Source organism: Lepidochelys kempii, chromosome 3, assembly GCF_965140285.1.
Source record: "Lepidochelys kempii isolate rLepKem1 chromosome 3, rLepKem1.hap1, whole genome shotgun sequence".
NCBI classification, from domain to species: Eukaryota; Metazoa; Chordata; order Testudines; family Cheloniidae; genus Lepidochelys; species Lepidochelys kempii.
Window position 1 is genome coordinate 143,240,436 of NC_136382.1, and position 23,720 is coordinate 143,264,155.

Below are 23,720 nucleotides of genomic sequence, written 5' to 3' on the forward strand. Positions count from 1 at the left end.
TATTTTACATTAAAAAATAAATATTTTACTGGCAGTTTACATTAGCAGTGGAATTTTTCAATTTTTAAAAAATGGTGCTTTAGTGAAAAGTTTCTATTTCCTTGCATTAATTATGTATGTGAAACTTTGTTAGCACTAATTTAGTCTCTTGCCTGAAACAGTCTCTAAGTTTTGTGCTGGCTCGTGAATATCAACACCATATAAAGAAGGCAGTGTAAATAGTGCAGAGATCTCAAAGTGCTTTACATATATTAATTAATTTATCCTCACAACACCTCTGTGAGTATGGAAGCAGGTAAATTCTAGTTGTTGTTCTCCCCAATTGAGGTACAAAGAGGCAGATTCTTTCAAAGTCATGCAGGAAGCCTCTGGCAGAACTGAGAATAGAATCTGTTTCCTGACTCCCAGCCATGTGTCCTAACCACAAGACCAACCGTCCTTCCTGAGACAAGTGAAACAAACCCTAATAAAATGGTTGAAAGAAAGTCAATAAGTACTTGACATGTTGGCCATAGTATATTTTTATTAAGCTGGAAAAAATCAAATGGTTGGAGAACAAAGCTTGTTCTTTTCTTGTGAAATGAGCAGTAATTAGAGCATCATCTTCTTTGGAATGGATTAATCTGTCATGAAGGGCCTGATTTACTAATACAGCCTGCCAATAACTTGTATATGTAATGTGTTTCTATCATTTTCTAATATGATGAGCCGTAACGTCTCACAACTGTTCACCCAGTATAGAATTAATTTTAATCACCTTTTTATTTCATATGAACAAGTGCAATTTAAAACCAACTGCTGTATTACAGAATCACTAAAGCATTAAAATTCAGAATGGTATAATAAAAAGCTTACAATAATTTTTTTCCAGGCATCAGTATTCTAGAGGGTGTAATAAGGATTAAGTTTAATTAAGCAGAAAATTATCCTTTGATGTTTAACCCCAGAACATGCTTTTCAGATTTCTAGGAGTGTGCACATAATTTGTTTCTGCCATTAGAAGACAAAAAATATAAATGGTCCTTGAGTTGTTCCAGGAATTTCTGGGACTACCATTCCAGGCAGCAGCCAGAATATACAAAAATATGAGTCTTAGAATTCATCTGTCAATTCCCCTTTGGAGATGTTGGCTCAGAATAGACGAGTAGGACTGCGTGCCAGGAACACCCAATTTGTAACCCAAGTTCTGCCACTGACTTGCTTTGTACCTTGGGCAAGCAAAAATACTTGCTATATTCTACACCTATCCTACTATGGCATTCAGGCTATTTGTCTGGGAGTTCGGCTGCTGCTAAATACTTGCAGTTCTGGCTTTCCAGTACCAATTGAAAGTCCATTGCTACATAATCAGTAACATACCCATTCTAGTAAACTCGGCATTTAAAAAATTAGTTTTGTGAAGACTACACTGATACTATATCTTGGTTTTATTTCCATGTCCATGTTTTGATATGGAAAGTTTCTCATGGTAACTCACTGGTGAATATTGTTGGTCCCCTTCTGTGCCAAACTACAGAAGATAAGAGTTATTTGTGCCCCAAGCTGGGAAGTCTTAGCTCTTTAGCTGCAGCTGTAGCACCTCATGCTTTTAGCTCTGGAGATCTCCACTTTAGTCCTCAGTGCATTGGCTGAGATGATGGCCATCACTCTGGTATTTAGCTTCAGGTTATAGGCTGGTTGAGTTTCAAAGATTAGAGGTGAATCTAACCTCTTCTTTTTTTTCTTTCTTGCATTAATCCCATCAAATGGGGTCTGCTCTATGAGTCCTCTCCCTCCAAAGTACTCGTTCAATGCCGTATCCTCTATCATATTACGTACTGACCTGTCTTCCTTTATGACATCCCCCCACTTCTTCTTGGGTTGACTGGTCTGTCTTTTTTTTCTTGGTGGAGTTTCTCAGTACTGTGCTTTACATGACCAAACCATCTCAGCCTGCACTTCCTAATTTTTTGTTTATGGGTGTTAATTTGAGTATATCTCTAACATACACATTCCTTGTGTGGTCTTTCTTACTTATACCATTCATCTACCTCAACCGTTGCATTTCTGTGGAACAGATTATTTGCTCATGTTTCTTCTTTGTTGCCTAACACTTAGCACCAGACATTAAAACCAAACGGACCATGGTTTTATAGACTTTCCCTTTTAATCTTCCTGTCACATGCTAAACCAATTATCTCTCCCCATTTGAGCCACGCTTTTATTGAAGCTCTCATTTCATCATCCATTTCCACATTTTCCTGGATTCTGGAAACCAGATACTTGAAACTTTGCATTTTCAGTATTGTCTGTCCCTTTAGTTTCAAGAAATTAAATACTATATACTCTGTTTTTCCTCTGCTTATTTTGAGCCCATGTCTCTCCAATAGACTAATCTAACCTTTCTTAAACATTTTTACATGATCTTCTGAAATATTACTTCAAATAATCAGTCTTCCCTCCTTACTTAATTTTTACCGGTACCTGTCCTTGGCAATGTTTTGATTTCCAAATTAAACCTGAAATGGTACTGTGGATTGTATATGGAACAGGCAAAGTTCACTAGCCTTCTGTATCTATCTGCCAGATAGCTTTTTGTTTGTTCTGACACGCATGGGTTAGGTCAGCCTAGATCTGGTAGAACAGTCTTTAAATGCTGTGTCTCTATGTTTCTCATTGTTTTCCTTTGGCAGAACTGTCACTTAAAGGTCATGTTTAACCCCTTCTGTTACAGCAATGTCATTAAAAGGGGAAAAGACGTAAGTTGGTTCTACCTCATAAAATCTATAATGCAGGTCATAGAGCTGCCATCTGGCTTCATTTTGTGCCTGCTGTCATGTTGAAGTTTTTTTGGATCTCAAGACCCCGGGCTTAGTGAATTGAGGAAAGATGGGTAGATGCTCTTCCACATGGGTCCTGTAGTTGGTCCTTTCTGTTTCCTGCAGAAAAATTTTTTATCAGAAGTCTGGCAATAATTGATACTTTTCTTAAAGCCCCAGGTCCTGAAATCCTGAGCTTTTCATGAGGATTTCAGCTTTCATTTAAAAAAAAAAAAAAAAAAAAAGTTTCTGGCCTGTGTAGTTGCAGAAAAAAGCTTGACTGTCATCTATAAACTCAAAAACTAGAAGACAAATAAAAAAGACCTGTTTTTTTTTAATTTTTAATCTTGCAATTTTTTTTGAGGCCCAACTCATGATTTTCAAATGTTTGGAGTTCACAGTGCTGTGAAAGGGACCTAAAGAGGAGAGTAGTTATATCTGTGGTCTGTGACAGGCTGCATTTCCACCCCCCCACCCCCCCCCAACACCACACCTTTAAAGTTCTCTATCCAAAAATTGCTCTTGCATGATAAGTCAGGACACTGGCCCTTCAGAAAGAGTGTTCCCCATTTCACCTTTTAGCAGATTGTGCTGTAGCATTACTCAAGAATTCCCTCTCTGCAATGATCTTACTTCCTGCAGTCCTGAGGGAGTAATATCTGATAAGAGAATTCATACTCTCATCCCTTGCATGTAAGTAGAAATGTGCACCATCTAGAATGCCTTAATATAAAGCTCTTTGTTGTATAATCACTTAAGCATAAAAACCTATCAGTTTAAAAGATCTAGAACCCAACTAACGTTTGGGCTTATCGGTTTCCGTGAATATAAGAACAAGGAGTTATATTTGCTACTTGTATGGTCTTGTCAGTATTTATTGTTTCCTACTCACTTGGTTAATCTCAAAGACCAAATATTCGTCTGCAAAGTATAACTTTTTTGAAATATATCTGTTTGTCTTAAAATGAATATAGTGGATGGGGTTTTTGTGTTTTTTGTTTGTAAAATGATTTGATTTTCCTTTTAAAAAACCTTTCCTGGAATAACAACTTTTATGTCTAGTTTTAACATAGAGCAAATGTATACAAATAAAATATGAACTCTTAAAAATTAAGATAATATTATACATGCATGACTATAATAAAGAATCAAAGAATCGTGATGTTAAACATTATTTTCTTTTTCCTTTACAGATAGCTGAGGCCTATTTTCAGGAGGAGGAATGTATCCTTTCATTGATCAAAATTAACAGTGCTCCATTTTGTAAAAAAAAGTAAAGTGGCATCATAATAAAAATTTGAAAGGAAAACTGACTTTGATGGTTCACAGGCTGTGGATGAGGGTTAGGAAAAGGTGAACATGCCATGTTTTATACATGAGTAAGCCTACAATATGTGCTTTCTGCTGTGTTTTCTGAGCCAGCTAGCTGGAGTACAAGTAAAGAAATAAATCCCCTTTCCCAAAGCTGTACTGATATAATTGGTAATGCCTGCCAGAAACAAAGACATAAGCAAAACAGTTATATGCTTCAAAGAAATCAACTGTTTTACATGAGAAATCCTCTTCTGAGTATTAGGCATTAAGAATATGCCTTATCCAAATAGGATATATATCCTAATTTATAAAAATACTACTGTAGTGATGGTGGGCCTTGTGTGTGTGTGTGTGTTCTACTGACCTCTGCATCAGGATAATGATAACTAGTGCACAGTGTTGAAGGAGAACTTGCGGGTAACAAAAGCAAAACAATTACGTATGATTTTATGTTACATAGGCATACAGTTTAGTTTAATAGTTTCTCAAACCACAGACAGTTGCTTCTCGGAACAGCTAGTTCTGGGGCACACATGGGGAGAGGTTACTCTTGACCTGTTCCTAAATAATACACAGGACTTGATTCCAGAAGTTGAGCCAGTCATGGTGACTATAACATAATCTAAGTTAATTTCATCCTAGGAGGATTGATCATACTAAAACCTAATGCTGTGATGTTATACTTTAGGAAGTATGGTTTTTCAAAAAACTTGGAAACTCTTTAGAACCTAAAGATGAAAGCTAAGAAATATATATCCTTAGTATGGGTGTGGAGGCTACTTAAGTGTATCACATTACTCATGGAACTTATGCATATCCTTAAACAAAAAATAAAGCAGGCAATTTAAAAATCATTATGATTAAATAGCAAAATACAAGATTTTACAAGTTTCAGAAAGTATTCTTCCAAATATGGAAATCTAGCCCAAGTGATATTAAACTGTATTTAGAAAGGGATAAAGAATAATTCTGAAAATACTGTAAAGCTAGTATTTAAAATAGAATGTATGTCACCACCTTGAGCATTACTTTTGGTCATCCCATCTGAAAAAGGGATAAGAAAGAAAGAAAATAAATGAAAATGTAGAGGCATGGGAAATATTTGTCAGTGAGATTAAAAGATTAGGACTATTTAGTTTAGAGCAAACTTGACAGAAGTACAGTATAGCGAAAACCACATGGGTGCTCACATTTCATACTAGAAGAACGTTGCTTTAATTGAAAAGCAATACATTGCTAGAAGAACGTTGCTTTAATTGAAAAGCAATACATTGAAAGCTAGTCAAAGGAAATATGTTTTTAACACTATGCTTAGTGAAGCTGTCTAACTCAATGCCACGAGACAGTGGGGCAAAGAATTTAGAATGGATTAGACATTTATATCAATAGTAAGGGTAGGTAAAATTGTGCTAACTATAATAAATATTTGTAAGGGATAACAGCTCTTGCAACCATTAACTCTGTGGAATTAGGAAAGAATTTACCCCTAACTGTACTCTTGCATAATTATTCATGATAGGGATTTTAAACCTTCTTCTGAAGAATCTGATATTAACAATCAGTGGAGACAGGATACCGGATTAAATGTGCCATTGGTCTGATCCAATAAGGCAATTGCTGTGTTCTGTGTTTTATTTTCTACTAAGTTTATACAAGGCAAGGAATATGAACTCCTTTAGTGCTGTTTGTTTGTCATTTGTATCCCATAGTTAGTAAAAAGAGCAAGTACTTCTTGTATCTTTATGGTGGTTACTATAGTATTTTATTTGGTATAAATAATGCAAATATTGTGTCTATATACTCAGAACCTGATTCACTCTGTTTTCATCTCCAGTATATTGCCAAATGGAATTTGAAATAGCTGAATGTGTAAACACCTGGCAAGAGGTGGTTTAAAATGGAATGAGTGTTAGCTAACTTCATACTGCTTGGCAGGAGAAGAATTAGTAGGAAAGTATACAGCTTTTAGAACGCATTTGCAGACACAGTGAAGGCCCTGCAGAGGGGGGGAAAGAGATGGTTGGTAAAGGAGGAATGCAGGGCCGGCTCTAGGATTTTTGCTGCCCCAAGCAAAAACATTTTTGGCCACCCCCACTTTTTTTGGTGTACACCCCGGCTCCGCCCCTTCTCAACCCCTTCCCCAAATCCCCAGCCCCACCTCCTCCCCCGGGCATACCACATTTCCCCCCCCCCCGGCTTCTTGCGGCTCCCCCCCACAACTCCCCACCCTTGCTCACCTCCGCTCCGCCTGCTCCCCTGAACACGCCGCTGCTCTGCTTCTCCCCCGTCCCTCTCAGGCGAGGGAGAGGCAGTGTGTTCAGGGGAGCAGGCAGAGCAGAGGTGAGTGGTGGGAGGGGAGCGCAGGAAGTAACGGGGGGGGTAGAGGAACCGCTCCCCGCCCCAGCTCACATCTGCTCCACCACCGCCTCCCTCCCCGAGCGTGCCGCCGCTTGGCTTCTCCTCCCTCCCTCCCAGGCTTGCCGCTCCAAACAGCTGTTTTCTGCGCTGCAAGCCTGGGAGGGAGGGGGGAGAAGCGGGGTGGCGATGGCGGCGTAGTCAGGGGAGCAGGTGGAGGCGGAGTGGAGGCGAGTTAGGGCGGTGGGGGCATATTCCTAGGGGCGGCATGGCCGGCACCGGAATGCCGCCCCTAGAACTGTGCCACCCCAAGCACCTGCTCTGGAGGAATGGTCAGCATAATCTCAAAATATTTCACAAAAAATGAGACCCCTTCATACTTCAAAAATAGATTGTCTGAGGAGTAACTTTTGCTGGTGGCTGTTCACACCTTACTGCAAACAAATGTGCAAACAAAGTATTGTATTAGAAGTCCTTGTCCTAAGAAGGGGAAATCAAAATGCTTGCAGTCCTTTAAAGTTATGCCCTGTGTTTTGTCTAACAGGTTTTTGGTGAAGATGTGTTCTTTGGGAAGAGATAAATTGCCTCCAAGTGCTACTTTATTATTATTGGTTAAGCTTCTACAGCAGGGGTCGGCAATCTTTGGGAAGTTGTGTGCCACGTCTTCATTAATTTAAGGTTTCGCTTGCCAGTAATAAATTTTACATTTGCAGGGGCCCCCCGACAGAACCCCCAACTGGCAGCCGGATGAGCAGGGTCGGCGGCCGGGACCCCGGCTGGCAGGGTCCAGCGGATGGAACCCCAGACCGGCAGCGAGCTGAGCAGCTCAGCACGCTGCCGGTCTGGGGTTCCGTCCGCCAGCCCCTTCCAGCTGGGGTTCCGGCCTCCAGCCCTGCTCAGCCCACTGCAGGCCTAGATGGACAGAACCCCAGTCCGGCAGCGGGCTGAGTGGGGCCGGCAGACAGAACCCCAGACCAGCAGCATGGGTGGCAGATGGAACCCCAGACTGGCAGCGCGCTGAGCTGCTCAACCCACGGCCAGCCCGGGGTTTCGTCCATCCAGGCCAGCAGTGGGCTGAGCAGGGCTGGCGGCTAGGATCCCGGCAGGCAGCAGAGTGCCACTAAAAATCAGCTCTCATGCTGCCGGTTACCGACCCCTGTTCTACAGTATGCTTAGTGCTGTTCAAAACACAGAGGAAATGCACTTGATGTCTTTGGATGTGAGTGGTTCTGTCTTTGAGTGTAGTAATGCTTGTCTTTGCTTTTGGGGTGATTTTTTTTTTTCAATAAGTAAGTTAACACAAAAATGTATAATGTACCTGCACTTAGACTCATTGTTGATCAAATATGCTTTCTCGGGGTCAAACTTTGTGGAAAGAGATGATAATGTAATAAAAGAATCTTACATGCTGCTTTTAGGAAGATATATTTTCAACTCTTTTTCAGTTTTTGTTTAGTTTAATAATTTATTCAAGTCTATTAGAGTGCTGACCATATAACCACTCACACAAGTACAAAAATGGATGTATCAGGTTTCAGTCATAGAACTAGACTATGTCCTTTTGAATGTGGTATCAGATATAAGTATATCCCAATATGTCTGTCTGTATCTGTATTTCTCTTTAACCTTCCATTCAGATGAGAAGGCAATGAAGTTCATTCAGCTTGAACGACTATATCATGAGCAGCTACTTGCAAATCTTTCTTCCATTCAGGAGCAGTGGGGTAAGTACAGTCTGTTCTAATGTGGTGGAGAGGAGAGTTATCTTTTAGATAAGCTTATGGAACTTGTTCTTTCTAAATAATAAAACAAATATTTTTCTAGTCAATACTGTGTTGCAAAAACAAAAGTAGCTTTTTCACCAGAACCTTTAAGAGCCTGTCATGAGAAAATTATTCTTTCCTTGGATTTTTCTCTTGTCGTCTTTGTGAAGAAAAGGCATGCTTAAGGGATCATTCTTTGTCTTGGTCAGTTTCTATACTTTGAATTCGCTACCATGGTCGATTCTTATATTCTCTGGTGAAACTAGCATGACATTTGTTTCATTTCTTGAAAACACAATTTATTGTGTCATGATGATATGCTTTTTATCTAGAGTCTTCTTCATAATTGTACAGCATACACAGAACAGATTTGTTTTACTGATAAAAAACAAAATTGGACTTGAACATATTTTGCCATAGACTAGTCTCTTTGGCTTCCACATTTTTATGGCTAAATACATGCTAATTTGTAGCAGCATGGCTAAAACTATTTGTGGTTTAATTTAGAAACAAAGTGGAAAACAGCAGTGCCCAGTACAGTTACAACTCTGAGTAATTCAGCTAAAGGACTTAACAATGAAGAGTTAGAAAATCTTGCTAAACTTTGTACATCACATCAAGAGTAAGTATAGCAAACTTTATTACTTTAGCAAGTGAAAGTGTACTTCCTTGTTATCTGTATGGCAGATGTTTGAAATGGATTCAACTACATCCCCCAAAATAAAAATTGTAGCAGTTGATTTAAAATGGGTCAAAATCAATTCACAACTGCAAGGCAGATGCTGTTCTTGATAGGAAATGTTTGGTTTTAATCTGTAGTAAGAATACTTTGTTCTACAGTAACTTCTCAAACTGGATTAATATTGTTAAAAATATTTCTACAGAGTCCAGGTATTACTTTGATAGTCTGGGGAGTTGAAGAGTTTATACTTGGATCACATTACTGCCTTCTTTTGCTGAACTGGTGAGGATTCAGTTGGACAAAATTGTCGTTTAGTCCCCAAATATACAGTTATGATCAGTCATATTGGGGTGGCAATCCTCAAATAAAGTGTGATATGATGTAGTGTTTGCTAATAAAGTTACTATTCAAGATGAAACAAAACAGCAGATGAAAACTGTGTACTATAGAGATACCGGATTCTACCGTCTGATGTAGTTATCTGATCATGTTCTGGCAAGACACAAACACAAATAATTCAAACATAAAAATCATCAATGAGGAGCTTTTAAAAGTTTAAAGTTCAAAGTCTGGTGCCTGCAGTACTAGAAGGTTGATGAAGCATGCTAGTGACTTGCACTTTAACCATAGCATAATTCTTGCCACGGCTTGCATTTAGCAAGTCATTCAGAAAAGATTACAGTAATATCAATCAGTGGCTAACAGTTGGGTCCCTTAAAACCAAGGTGTTTAGGCGTAAGAGTTAAGTAGTTTCTTTCTATACAGCAGAGGAGCTGCTCTCATATTTTTGAGTTTCTCTAGTGCCATTGGGAAGGAATGCACTACAGGGACTCTCTTTACCTGAAGCAATTATATTAATAATAAATAATAGTGCTTAGCTCCTTTATTTGTTTGTTTGTTTTTTTATCGTAGTGTCATAGAAATGTAGGGCTCAAAGGGACATTGAGAAGCCATCAAGTCCAGCCCTCTGACTATACTTAACAAGTGTTTGTCCAACCTGTTTATAAAAACCTCCAGTGAGGATTCCACAACCTCCCTTTGAAGCCTTATTCCAGTTTTTCACCACTCTTATAGTTAGAAAGTTTTTCCTAGTATCCAATCTAAATCTCCCTTGCTGCAGATTAACGCCGTTACTTCTTGTCCTACCTTCAGTGGACGTGGAGAACAATTGATCACAGTCCTCGTTGTAGTTTGATTACAGTTTTGAGTATGGTCTTTCAACCAGTTATGCACCTACATTATAGTAATTTCAGGTGGACTACATTTCCCTAGTTTGCTTATGTGAGAATGTCATGCAGGACTGTGTCAGAAGCCTTACTAATATATTTATATAACATTATAAGATAACAAGAGGCACCATGGCCTGAAGGTCAACAGACTTGGGACTGTTCTGGACTGGAGGGAGCCCTTTCTGAAGGAAAGAGGCTCTCACAGTATACCTGGACAAAAAGTCCCCTTTCTATTATGTTGAGGCTATGTCTACACTACCGCGGGATCGATGCGGCTGTGATCAGTGCACTGGGGGTCGATTTAGTGGGTCTAGTGAAGATCCTCTAAATCAACGGCAGATCGCTCTCCATGGTCTCCAGTACTCCACCGGGAGTGAGAGGAGTAAGGTAAGTCAATGGGAGAGCGTCTCCTGTCGACCCAGAGTGGTGTAGACACCGCAGTAACTCAATCTAAGCTACGTCTACTCCAACTACATTATTCATGTAGCTCAGATTGACTTAGAATATCAAGGTTGGAAGGGACCTCAGGAGGTCATCTAGTCCAACCCCCTGCTCAAAGCAGGACCAATCCCCAGTTTTTGCCCCCGACCCCTAAGTGGCCCTCTCAAGGATTGAACTCACAACCCTGGGTTTAGCAGGCCAATGCTCGAGCCACTGAGCTATCCCTCCCCCACACTACACCACAGTAGGGTAGACATAGCCTGAGAGTGCTACAACGCAGGCAGCTGCCTGGATCTCAACTGTGATAGTGTGGCACAGAGAGAGAGAAATAAACTCTCAAGCAGGTCCAAGGCCATTAAAGTGTTGGTATTAACCAACAAAGCACTGAAACTCCACCCAGAAACCCACAGGCAGCCAGTGCAAATCTGGAAGGCGGCTGTTATATGTCTGAAGCAGGATCCTCCGCTTAACAAGCAGCATTCTGCACTTGTCAGATGGACTTAAGGTAGAGCCCCAAATGGAGCATATTGCAGTAGTCTAGCCTTGAGGTGACAGTCATGAATCACTGCATTGAGATTTGCTTTGGTAGGAAAAGACTACAGTGTCCTGGGCAGTTGCAAAAGGAGAGAGCCATCTTCGCTATCACTGAATGGTGATCATCCAGTAGTAACTGAAAACTAACCAGATTCCTAGGTTGTAAAAATGACTGCACATGGCAAAGAGATGTGCTTAATCAGAGGGACAGATACAGTTTTTGCCATATTTTCCATTTGCTTTCTCCAGCCTTCTATCATCCCTTCCATTCTTGCCTGGCAAATAACTTCAGCCAGCTTGCTCTCATCCATGTGTCACTGAGGGAATAATTTGGCTTGCAGAACCTTTATCACAGGTGGTGATGCATAAGAAGAAAACAGCTTGACTGTCAAAGCCTAGATTAGGTTGTCTGGCTGGCAGTCAGAAAAAAATAATTTCTTTACTTATCATCTGAGCACATTTGATATGGAGCCATTGGAAAGCAGAAACCTGAAACCCTGCTAGGGCAACTGAGGCAACTTTTAGCCCTGTGGCTGCAGTAGCAGCTTGCTACTGGTCTCTGACTGATAATGAAGGATTCCTTTGCCCAAGTGTCTGTCAGGTTCCCTAATATACAGCCTCATTACATGTAGTCTTGGGATAGGAGATTTGGCCCATATAGTTTGGATTTCGGCCAAACTATAGGCTTGGAATAGGAGATTTGGCCCGTATACGCAGCATCTAGCAGCATCTCTGTAGGCACAGAATAGCAGTCTTATTGTAAATAACTGTTTTCTCCTTTCAGAGTAGCAGCGGTGTTAGTCTGTATCTGCAAAAAGAAAAGGAGTACTTGTGGCACCTTAGAGACCAACAAATTTATTTGAGCATAAGCAAAAGCAGCAGAAGTACTGTTTTCTCCTTGAAATTTGTTCAATGTGTCCTCACTTTACTGACTAAAATTCAGATACATTACATCTACTATATTCCCCTCCTCCACTAATTATGTAACTTAATCAAAATTAGTGACCATGTTTTTTTGGAATAACTTGTTCTTTAAATATCCATGTTATCATTCCTGTTGTCAGTATTCTGTAGATGTTTATAGATTCTTTTAATAGTTGTTCCATGTTTTTTCTAGGGATTGAAGTTAGATTTACCTGGTGACAAAAATCAAAATCACTTTTCTGTTTTGTTTTTAAGATGGAGCTCTTTGAATATTTGAGTTATGTGTTTTTCTAACTGAGAGCATAGATGTGTGATTTTTTCCCAGTAATTTATTTTATAATCCAAATGCTCATACTGGACACTTTTTTTTTTTTTAAGAGACTATTTTGGGCTGTTTCTGCTTTGCCTTTGCAAAAAGAAGCTTGTATACCTTAAGGCATATTGTCAAGTTACAATCTAAACACTTTAAAAAAAAATGTGTTAAACATTGTTTCTGTTTGCCCTGAAACCTCTTGCCAAGTGTTATGGTTTTATAATAATTTTTAAAACAAATTCTCTCTCCCTTATTGCTGTGTTTGTTTATATTGCTTATTGACAGGACTGACTATACAGGATAAATCATGGAGCTAATTGTGTATCTAAAGCTGTAGAATACATAGCTTGATTTTCAGTGGTGTTGATCCAGCTGTGGGTCCCACTGATTTCAGAGGGAGTGATGGGTGCACAATTCTTCCAAAAATCTGAACTAGAATAAACTGGGAGAGAGGGGGAGTAATATTTTCTCCAAATCTCTTTCAGTTACAGCAGATGTTACTTTTAATGCTAGTTGGTAAAACATTTGCAGACAGAAGTATGATTTTTGAAGTTGTGTCCCTTTCAAAACACATTTACAAGAAGTTTAGAACATTTCTGATGTGTTTTTATCCTTTTAACTGCCTTCTCAATTACGTGCAGCAACGTCCATAATAATTGGCTTTCTAATGATGTTAACATATGGTACAGCTCTATACTTTAAACTATGCTAGTGCACTGATAGTGTTTCAGTGTTGGAAAAGTTCTGTGCTAATATTAGAGCACGGAAGGGACTAGTATGATTTGTGCAGTAGTTATTGTGACATTGGTTGTGAAGAATATTGTTACTGAAAGTGGTCATTTCTTCTTCTTTTCTTTATTGCTGCAGGCCACTTGTATCCAAACACAAGGTAAGAATTTGTTTTCCTTGATGCTGCTTTACCAATTGAAAATATAAGTAAGGGTATTCTTTAGTGTGCTTTGACATACTTTTTATGGAGTTGGTTTGGACATTTTGTACAGAGTAGACTTCTCAAATAATTGCAGTGTTTGAATTTAAAATCAACAGTTACAGTAAGTGCTGTCCTGTTTTACAGCTAGTAACTACTGAAAAGTCCTTGGGAGGCAATCGGTTTGGACAATTAATGGGATCAGAAGATTTAAAAGAAAGAGAGGCCACTGCTTGTGATTCAGGTACATCTTGTATAGATTGTGTACATATTTTTAAATGTACTCCTGTTGATATTGTGCAGCTGTTGCATTTGGAGTTGCAGCATATAACAGGAGCAGAAAAGAGAGTGCACATCATTTTTGCAAACTTTAATTTTTCACAGAATATTATAAAGTATTTGCACAGCATAAATAATGAATAGTTAGGGAATGGTCTTCATAATAATAATTACTTTAAATAGCATTTTAAAATATTTTAATTTTTTTGTGTTGTATCAGTTCATATAACATACAAAAGGCTATTCTTAATAGGTACAAATGTCATACTAGTGCCAACCCAATGATCCTTCAATATATAAAATGCCTGGCTAGCAAGAGATCTTGTTATAAATATTCTAAGTTGTGGCCATTAAATATAATTAATTATTTTAAAGATCCATATTTTGGTCTGACATGTAATGTACCAATCCTGTATAAAGCTTCATTTTCCATACCAGCAAAGAAAAAATTAAGAAATGCATATTTGGGGGTCTGAAAGAAAGAAAATGCATCATTAATATTTGTTCAGGATGATAACTGGAAGTGTCTCTCATCTTTACTTCCCTTTTCTGCAGTGACACAGTAGTGCTCTGTTTGAGGATAGCCCATACAGTACAATTACATGGGAATGGAGAAGGAAGATAATTTCTAAGCTATTTAACCCTAGTACATCTTTTCTCGCTATGAACAAAGATTTTTGCATGTTCCTGAGGTAGATGGTGAGAGTTAAAGTGGTCTAAAATTCAGTGCTTTTCTCTCTCCAGTGGCAACTGCCATCATCCAGGAGATTTGGCGGGGGGTCAGAAGCTAGGAGGTGATGGTGGCAGGGAACCACTGCTTCTCTACACACTACACTTCTCCTTCCATTCCACAACTCTATCATTGCCACCATCCCCACCCACACATACAGTTATCTTTCTGTCTGGATTCTTATAGCACATCCACTACCGTGGCATCTAAGCTCATTCACAAGTTTGAAGAAAGTGCTGTCAGCTATCGTAATTTTATCATGAGTCTTGTAATGGTTGGTATATTTCTTACAACACCAGTTCCTGGAATCAGGAGATTGCATGAGAATGTCCGATTGCCTTCTGTTTTTTAAGTAAGTTTGTGACTCTTATGGTTGCAGAGAAAAGCTTAAAATCATGAAGCGGCTGCAGCCTGAAGGTTCAGAAACCCAAAAGAAACCAAAATTTATTACTTTTATTGCTGGTTGGAAAACAGAATTTCTGTTCCACAGGAAATTCTGACATTTCTAAATTTACTTTTTTTTTTTCAGAATCAGAACGAAAGGCAAAATTTCCTGCAGAACAGAAATTCTGAAAAATTTAATTTCAGACCCATCAAAATGTTTTCTTTTGATGTCAAAACTTTATAATGTACAATATAAAATATTTGTATATAAAAATTATAATATTATAAAATTCAAAACAAATGACATAATTGTCGAAACAATTTATTTAGACTTTCTTACCTCTGAAATTTTGTGAAAATTGACATGTTCCCTCAAGATATTTACATTTTGACAAAACTGTGTTTCCACTGGAAAACTGTACCATCAAAAAAATTCCAGACAAGCTCTAATAGTTGTTTAAAAATCTCATGATTTTGGAGTGCCTGACTAATGATTTTTGAATGCTGAGGTGGCAATACTGTGAAGAGTGTTTATGTAACTTCCTCCCCACCTCCCATGCTGGCACATGTCTTTGGGAAGCAGTGGATATGTGTCCTTGGCTCTCACACTAGCAGATCTCTTTTAGGAGGAGAGTGGCTTTTAATAAAAGTCTATCTTAATCAGCTATTATTGCCTCGCACAATCCAGGCATGTCAGCAGCAGGGGGCAGCATGTTCTTCTGCAGCCACAAAGAAGAGAATTATGGGTGGGTGAGGGAGGAAAGATAAAATTAGTCTTTATTCTGGAAAATGTATTTATATTATCACATTTTTTAAATAGCATGGAGAGACCTGGGAAACTAAAAAGCCAGTTTTGTCTCATCTATTAGTTGGCTGTCTCCGGTCACTTGGCTTTTAGAGGCAAGATGTGATTATAGTAGTAAGAAAGGAGAGGGAAACTTCCAAGGAATTTGAAGAGGGCCTTAGTGAGAGTATAAATAGCCAAATTAAGAGGCTATCTAAAAGGGGAAATAGCCCGGAATAGCTATTGTAGAATGATGCCCCATGAGGACATTCGAGATTAAGTGGATTAAGCTATATTGTATGGAATTAGCATGTGCATCCGATGAAGTGAGCTGTAGCTCACGAAAGCTTATGCTCAAATAAATTGGTTAGTCTCTAAGGTGCCACAAGTACTCCTTTTCTTCATGTCCACATGGGAATCTATTGTGGAATAGCAATTCTATAATAGCTATTCTGAGCCATTTCCCAAGTAGACAAGCCATTAATTTGGTCATTTATAAACTCATTGAGGCTCTTTTCTAAAGTGGATTCAGCTAAACAGCCTAGGAGTGCCTTTATACTATTTGTACACTTACAGTAGCATGTAGAGTACATATACTGCATGGCTCCTCCCCCTCTCCCCTGCAGCATGGGCGTAAATAGCACTGTAGAGGGCGAGGCATGGATTAGGCAAGTAGAGTACACGCACCAGAACCTCAAGGGTGTGTACTCTACAGTTTTCTATATGCCCAAGCAGTGCCTCCCCCATCTACACTGCTATTGTTAGCAGTGTATTGTCCGACTGCTGCAGCCTTTTCCCACCATGGGAAAAGCTCTGGCACGGGAGAGGCAGCAGGGAAAGGCTCTAGCAGCAGGAAGTTGTTTAAGCCTTTCCCCACTGCCACCCCACCTGCTGGAGCCTTTCACTGCCACATGTAGCTACCCACCATACCGTGAGTTTAGCCTGCTTGTCACTGCAGCTTGTAGCTATGTGTACCCTACGTGCCACTGCCTGTGTTCACAAGGCTTTAGTGTGGAATAAGTGTATCCACATGGGGAGAGAGTGCAGAATAGCTATTGTGCTTGATTTTCAGACCCTAGCTTATTTTGCAATAGCTTTTCTTTCTAGACAAGCCCAAAGACTCCGCTTATCTACCATGTATAGAGTGGGGGTTGGGGGGCATGTGTGTGGTGTCTGTGTAGATATATAAAACTGTAGGTATGTAATTTAGGTAAAATATATATAGTGTGATAGCATCCTTGAAAGAAAATGCCGCTTCTTCATTAATCTAAGTCACACTTGGCTGGATTCATCTAGTGCATGTGCAAAGGACTGCAATTTGTGCCTTTTGAAGACAGCTGGCTCCAAAGGGGATTCGCCATTGTTCCCCCCTTGAGATTCTTCCTAGGAAAGCAGCTTTAAACTCCACCCAGGCCTCCATCAGAACCCAGCTGGCCGAGGATGGTGGGGAATGCGTAGACTCCCCTATTTTACAGCTTGTGCTGCTGTAACCCCTCCCTCTCATACAGTTTCGGCTGCCAGGGTCCTGGCGCTTGATTTCTGCCTGCTGAATGAATCAGGGCCTCTAAACCTGTGTATTGCTCTTAAAATAGTAGAGTTGGAGCACATACTGTATGTATTCATTTTTTCAGCACCGGTCTGAAAGTCTTAATACTTTCCTGTTGTAACTCAAGATGGCCAAAACCCTACATATTTGTCTTGTGTGAAAACTCTCTTGAATGAAATAATGAATAATGAATTTAGTAAAATATTTTACTAAAATATTTTAAAATATTTTACAAACTGTAAACTGCCCTAACTCTAATCCTAACTCTATGGGCAGGTGGCGTATGTGTGCATTCGGTGCAAGGAGCTCTTGGTCCTCAGAGACTGTGTACAGGCTTTGGAGGCCAGGGTAGCTGAGCTGGAGGAGCTAAGGGAGACAGAGAGGTACACAGATGAGACTTTCTGGGATACAGTAGAACGGTCCCACTCCTGGTCTGACAGTTTCTGTGCTGTTGAGGAGGATGAAAGTCTCAGGGAAGAAGAACATCCAACTGGAACGGAGGGAAACGATCCCATCGTTGGGACCCTCCTTCCAGATGATGATGTGGTATCCTCTTGCACTGAGGATACCTCTCCAGCAGGAGGGAACTCCAGTTATTAGGAAAAGACAGGTATTAGTAATGGGCAATTCGATCATGAGGACATAGATAGCTGGGTTTGCAATGACCAGGAGAACCACATGGTGACTTGCCTGTCTGGTGCAAAGATTGCGGATCTCTCGAGCCATCTAGATAGACTTATGTGTATTGCTGGGAAGGAACCGGTGGTTGTGGTACATGTACATACCAATGACATAGGGAAGGATAGGAGAGAGGTCCCTGGAGGCCAAATTTAGGCGGCTAGGTAAGAGATTGAAGTCCAGGACCTCCATGGTAGCATTCTCTGAAATGCTTCCAGTTCCACATGCAGGGCCAGTTACACAGGCTGAACTGCAGGGTCTCAATGTGTGGATGAGACGATGGTGTAGGGAGGAGGGGTTTAGATTTATTAGGAACTGGAGAAACTTTTGGGAAAGGGGGAGCCTATATAGGAAGGACGGGCTCCACCTAAATCAAAATGGAACCAGATTGCTGGCACTTAATATTAAAAAGGTCGTAGAGCAGTTTTTAAACTAAGAGCTGGGGGAAAGCTGACAGATGCAGAGGAGCACATGGTTCGGACATCCCTTAGGAGAGGATCTATAAATGGAGATTCCCTATGTCCTAATAAGGAGGAGAGGATGGAAGATGATAAAATACAGGTAGGATCTGATGAGAAACAGTCAAATGAAAAAAAGTCCCATTCAATTACATCATGTAATGGCAGGTAGCTAAAAAGTGACAAGTTTTTAAAGTGCTTATATACCAATGCTAGAAGTCTAAATAATAAGGTGGGTGAATTAGAGTGCCTCATATTAAATGAGGATATTGGTATAATAGGCATCACAGAAACTTGGTGGAATGAGGATAATCAATGGGACACAGTAATACCAGGGTACAAAATATATTGGAAGGACAGAACACGTCGTACTGGTGGGAGAGTGGCACTATATGTGAAAGAAAGCGTAGAATCAAATGAAGTAAAAATCTTAAATGAACCAAACTGTAACATAAAAACATCTGAAGAAGTGGGTTTTTTACCCATGAAAGCTTATGCTCAAATAAATCTGTTAGTCTTTAAGGTGCCACCGGACTCCTTGTTGTTTTTGTGGATACAGACTAACACGGCTACCCCCGATACTTGAAACTGTACCGTAGAATCTCTATGGATAGTAATTTCATGCTTGAATAATAAGAATATAGCAGTAGGGATATATTACAGACCACCTGACCAGAATGGTAATAGTGACTGAGAAATTCTCAGGGAGATTAGAGAGGCTATTAAAATAAAAAAACTCAGTAATAATGGGGGATTTCAGCTATCCCCATATTGACTGGGTACATGTCACCTCAGGATGGGATGCAGAGATAAAGTTTCTTGACACCTTAAATGACTGCTTCTTGGAGCAGCTAGTCCTGGAACCTACAAGAGGAGAGGCAATTCTTGATTTAGTACTAAGTGAAGCACAGGTTCAGGTCCAAGAGGTGAATATAGTTGGACCGCTTGGTAATAGTGACCATAATATAATTAAATTTAACATCCCTGTGGTGAGGAAAACACCACAGTGGCCCAACACTGTAGCATTTAATTTCAGAAAGGGGAACTACACAAAAATGAGGAGGTTAGGTTAGTGAAACAGAAATTAAAAGATACAGCACCAAAAGTAAAATCCCTGCAAGCTGCATGGAAACTTTTTAAAGACACCAGAATAGAGGCTCAACTTAAATGTAGACCCCCCCAATTAAAAAAAATAACAAGAGAACCAAAAGAGAGCCACTGTCACTAAACAACAAAGTAAAAGAAGAAATGAGAGGCAAAAAGGCATCCTTTAAAAAGTGGAAGTTAAATCCTAGTGAGGAAAATAGAAAGGAGCATAAACTCTGGCAAATGAAGTGTGTAAATATAATTAGGAAGGCCAAAAAAGAATTTGAAGAATAGCTAGCAAAAGACTCAAAAAGTGATAGCAAAAAAAAATTTAAGTACATCAGAAGCAGGAAGCCTGCTAAACAACCAATGGGGCACTGGATGATCAGGATGATAAAGGAGCACTCAAGGACAATAAGGCCCTTGAGGAGAAACTTGATGAATTTTTTGCATCAGTCTTCACGGTTGACGATGAGAGGGAGATTCTTTTTAGGTGACAAAGCTGAGGAACTGTCCCGCATCCGGCCCTCCAGACATTTTAATCCAGCCCTCAAGTTCCCTCCGGGGAGTGGGGTCAAGGGCTTGTCACTGCTTCCAGAAGCCTCATGGAGCAGGGCATGCCCCCCTCCGGCTCCTATGCATAGGGGCAGCCAGAGGGTTCCACACACTGCCCCTGCCCCAAGTGCCCCCGCAGTTCCAGTTGGCTGGGAACTGCAGCCAATGGGAGCTGCAGGGGTGGCGCCTGCGGAAAGGGCAGCATGCAGAGCTGCCTGGCTGTGCCTCTGCGTAGGAGCCAGAGGGGGGACATGCCACTGCTTCTGGGAACTGCTTGAGGTAAGCACCGCACAGAGCCTGCACCCCTGTCCCAACCCCCTGCCCCAACCCTGATTCCCCCCCCACCCGCCCTCCGAACCCCTCGGTCCCAGCCCGGAGCACCCTCCTGCACCCCAAACTCCTCATCCCCAGCCCTACCCCAGAGCCCACACTCCGAATTTCATGAGCATTCATGGCCCACCATACAATTTCCATACCCAGATGTGGCCTTCGGGCCAACAAGTTTGCCCACCCCTGATATAGGGGCTTGTCTGCATGGCCCCACAGTTTGGGCTATAGGGGTGTAAACGGCAGCATGCACTAGCTGAAACAGGACACATTAATGTAAACAAGGTACCTTATAGTTTTCCCTTGCAGAGCCTACATGGAGCAGTCACAGAGCAACACGCTAGTATGTGCTGTAATTTACACACCCGTAATCTGAACTGCAGGGCCGGGTCAACATGCTCTAGTTTCATCAAGGTTTTACAAGGATCAGTGTGATGGGCTATATAGGCCCCACAGGGCTGCGGTCACTAAAGAGTTAATGAAGAGAGCAATGCCTCACTGCAGCTAAATGGCTGGTTTCTGACAGCTGGGATAAAAAGCTGCATCCCAGACAGAGCAGAGTGGGCACTGGAGAGGCTGAGAGCCACTGTGGAGGAGCTCCACAGCACTGGATAGGAAAAAGCCAGCCAGCAAGACCACTTTCCTGGTGGAAGGATTCAGGGAGGGTTGCAAGACAGCAGATATCTGCAGAACACTGTAGGTAGGAAGCAGCCCTGGGGGGCAGCAGGAGACCTAAGCACACACTCCTTGATTGTCTATCAAGCCCTAGGGCTGGGATTCTGAGGAGACGGAGGGCCTCCATCCCTGACACTGAAGGAGGGCAAAGACTGCTGACGCCCCAGATTGCAGCTGTCTGTCCCAACTCAGACTATTGAACTTTATTCACAGCTCTGTTTTGACTTTTTTTCGTCCCTTCTCTGACGAAGAAGGAAGAGGGAGAATTCAGACACTGGGAGCAGCGAATGGAGGCCCCTCACAGGGCCACGAGGACCTTGGGTGAGACCCCTTACTGCCTCAAAAGGGGTGACTCAAACACCGTAAAGAGAGGCCAAGCTCTATAGGCCACATGATCCTAAATAAAGGGAAACTGGGGCAAGACTATCGCTATCAAACACTCAACCACAAGGAGGTGCATTGAAGTCACTACAGTCACCCATCATTGTGGTATCCAAGTACTCTGCTCTCTGGAAAACAAATTAAGGGCCAGGTTCTCAGCTGATATAAATCGGTGTCGCTCAGTTGAAGTCAATGAAGCGATGACGATTTACAGCATCAAGGAGTCTGACCCTGACAGCGTCCACAGTAATAATGGACGGATGAGATGCAAACTCAATGTTTCTCATCTGATTTCAAGCACATCACATTGTGTGGTCCTCCTTGGGTACCACTGGGTGGGGGGAGAGGTTTCCCCTCTCTTCCCCTCCCCCACCCAACCCCAGGTGGAGCAGTTTTTGCTGCTGCTCCTCCAGCCTCCACCAAACACCAAATTGCCCTGTTCTGTTCATTTCCTCTGAAGCACCTGGCATTGGCTACTGTTGGAAGACAGGATACTGGGCTAGATGGACCATTGGTCTGACCCAGTATGGCCGTTCTTATGTCTAGTTTGTACCCTCGGCCCTTCCTCAAAATGCAGGAGAAACTACTCAACTCCCAGATTCTTGTAGGCCTTATTAGGTTCAATCCCAAATGGAAAAAATCTGTGCAAGCCTCCAGCTGGCAGGTGGCCACAGGATATCACTCTAGCAGACTGTCTTGGACAAACAAAAGGAACAGGTTAAGACTGTGGCTTCCCAGGACCCACAAGAGAGTTTAATTTTCTCAGTGTGACTCACATCTGGAAAGGCACTTTTAAGTTCCATAATGTGCTTTTGGTAGTGGAAAATTTTCAGGTGACATTTTTTGCATCTCTCTAGCAGCAATATTATAAATTATTGCTCTCCTCATTAAATTACTGAAAAGCAGCCTTAATGGATTTTTGCGAATATCTTGAGTTGCCTTATGTTTACTGTTGGTGTGAGCCACATCAGCTAAAAGGTATGTGAGTTGGCCAAACAAACATTTTTAAATGTTCCCAGGGAAGCTACAAAAAACTCCCCAAAATTTTACATGAACTTTGAAGGCGATCATAAGATCTCACTTTCCTGGATCTCTGTTAATGCCTCATAATGCTAGAAGCATTTATTACTTTCTTATGAACAGAATACTATTTTTCTAGACTGAGTTTTTGCTTCCATACTTGAATTTAGTTCTAATTTTTGTTTATTTTGGATGCCTCTGGTTTTGGGCATCCGACATGACACCTTAAAGGAGCCTGATTTTTAGAGAGCAGGTTCTCATCACTTCTGAAAATCAGCTGCCTTTAAAGTAACTTGAATTGGACGCTCTCTCTCTCTCACTCTCTCCAAAAAATGAGCCACTCAAAATCACTAGTCACTCTTGAAAATATAGGCCTTAATATTCATAAAAAGACTGACAGCACTGGACATTGAAGTCCTCCATCTCTAGTACAGTTACAGCATTGACATACAGTGTAAGCTTCCCCACACAGACATGTCTGTCTGTTACAACCCAGACCGCAAGGGGCCATCTCGCATGGTAAAAAGGTTGATTTAATTTCCATGTCCATTTAATCTTTGGTGTTCCTACTTGCCAACAAAGGTGCCTGTTGTAACATGGTCATATCAACTGGGAAAAATTGACAGATGGTAATGAAATCCTGCTCCTGACAATCTGGGCTGTATTTGAACTTGTGACCTATACATGTATCCCATTACAAACCCCTCAGCTGTCTTGTCCTCTGTGCCTAATTTTCAAAACTAACTCTCTCTCTCTCATACCCATTTCTTCTTTCATTATCCTATATAAGTTAGCTTCTGTGCATCCCTTCCATCTATTAACGTTCGGATTTTTATTCATCCTCAAGTAGGCTGCGTGGTCTTTCATATAATTTCTAACCTTACTTTTCATGTTCAGCTACTATTTCATTAAGTTTTAAAATATGAGGATTATCAGCAAATATAATCTTTCCTTTAAGACACAAAAATTCAGCCCTGTTTCAAATATATTTGAGAGCTGAGCAGAGGAGGCGGTGCTCTGTTCCTGTGCAGGTTTACGTTAGGGTTCAGGTTTGATGCAAAATCCATAGCTAGCATGGATTCAGATTGAATGGCATAAGAATCTTGACAGGTTTCAGAGTAGCAGCTGTGTTAGTCTGTATTCGCAAAAAGAAAAGGATTACTTGTGGCACCTTAGAGACTAACAAATTTATTTGAGCATAAGCTTCATCAGATGAAGTGAGCTTTATAAGAATCTTGTGACACTTCAGCAGAAAATGGTGGAAATTTCTGGGGCTGCTTGAGATTTCTTCATCAACCTGATCCATAGATGCTTCTGGTTTTGAGACTGAACCGAAAAATCAATTAAGTAGATTTTGAGTTAGGAATTTGTTGTGTATTATTTAAAAAATGTCTGTTGAATAGAGATTGCTTTGTCATTTGAATCTCAGACACTCCCTTTTTCTCTTCCCAAAACTGATGGGGTGGGGGGAAGAAGATTGGATTTGAGGTTCCAGTTAAGGCCCATATCTAATAAGTTTAGTCACAACTCAGATTA

The 23,720-nt window shown here is 40.8% G+C and overlaps 1 protein-coding gene across 8 annotated transcripts in view; it reads left to right on the forward strand.

Annotated features, from left to right (window-relative positions):
- Positions 1-23,720, forward strand: part of CNST (consortin, connexin sorting protein) — a 107,298-nt gene that overhangs the window by 61,105 nt on the left and 22,473 nt on the right. For all 8 annotated transcript variants that reach the window (XM_073338302.2, XM_073338303.2, XM_073338306.2 and 5 more), the window contains 5 exons: positions 3,992-4,022; positions 8,105-8,191; positions 8,738-8,852; positions 13,221-13,242; positions 13,429-13,525. In XM_073338302.2, the coding sequence (XP_073194403.1) occupies positions 3,992-4,022; positions 8,105-8,191; positions 8,738-8,852; positions 13,221-13,242; positions 13,429-13,525 (352 nt within the window). The remainder of the gene's footprint in view (positions 1-3,991; positions 4,023-8,104; positions 8,192-8,737; positions 8,853-13,220; positions 13,243-13,428; positions 13,526-23,720) is intronic.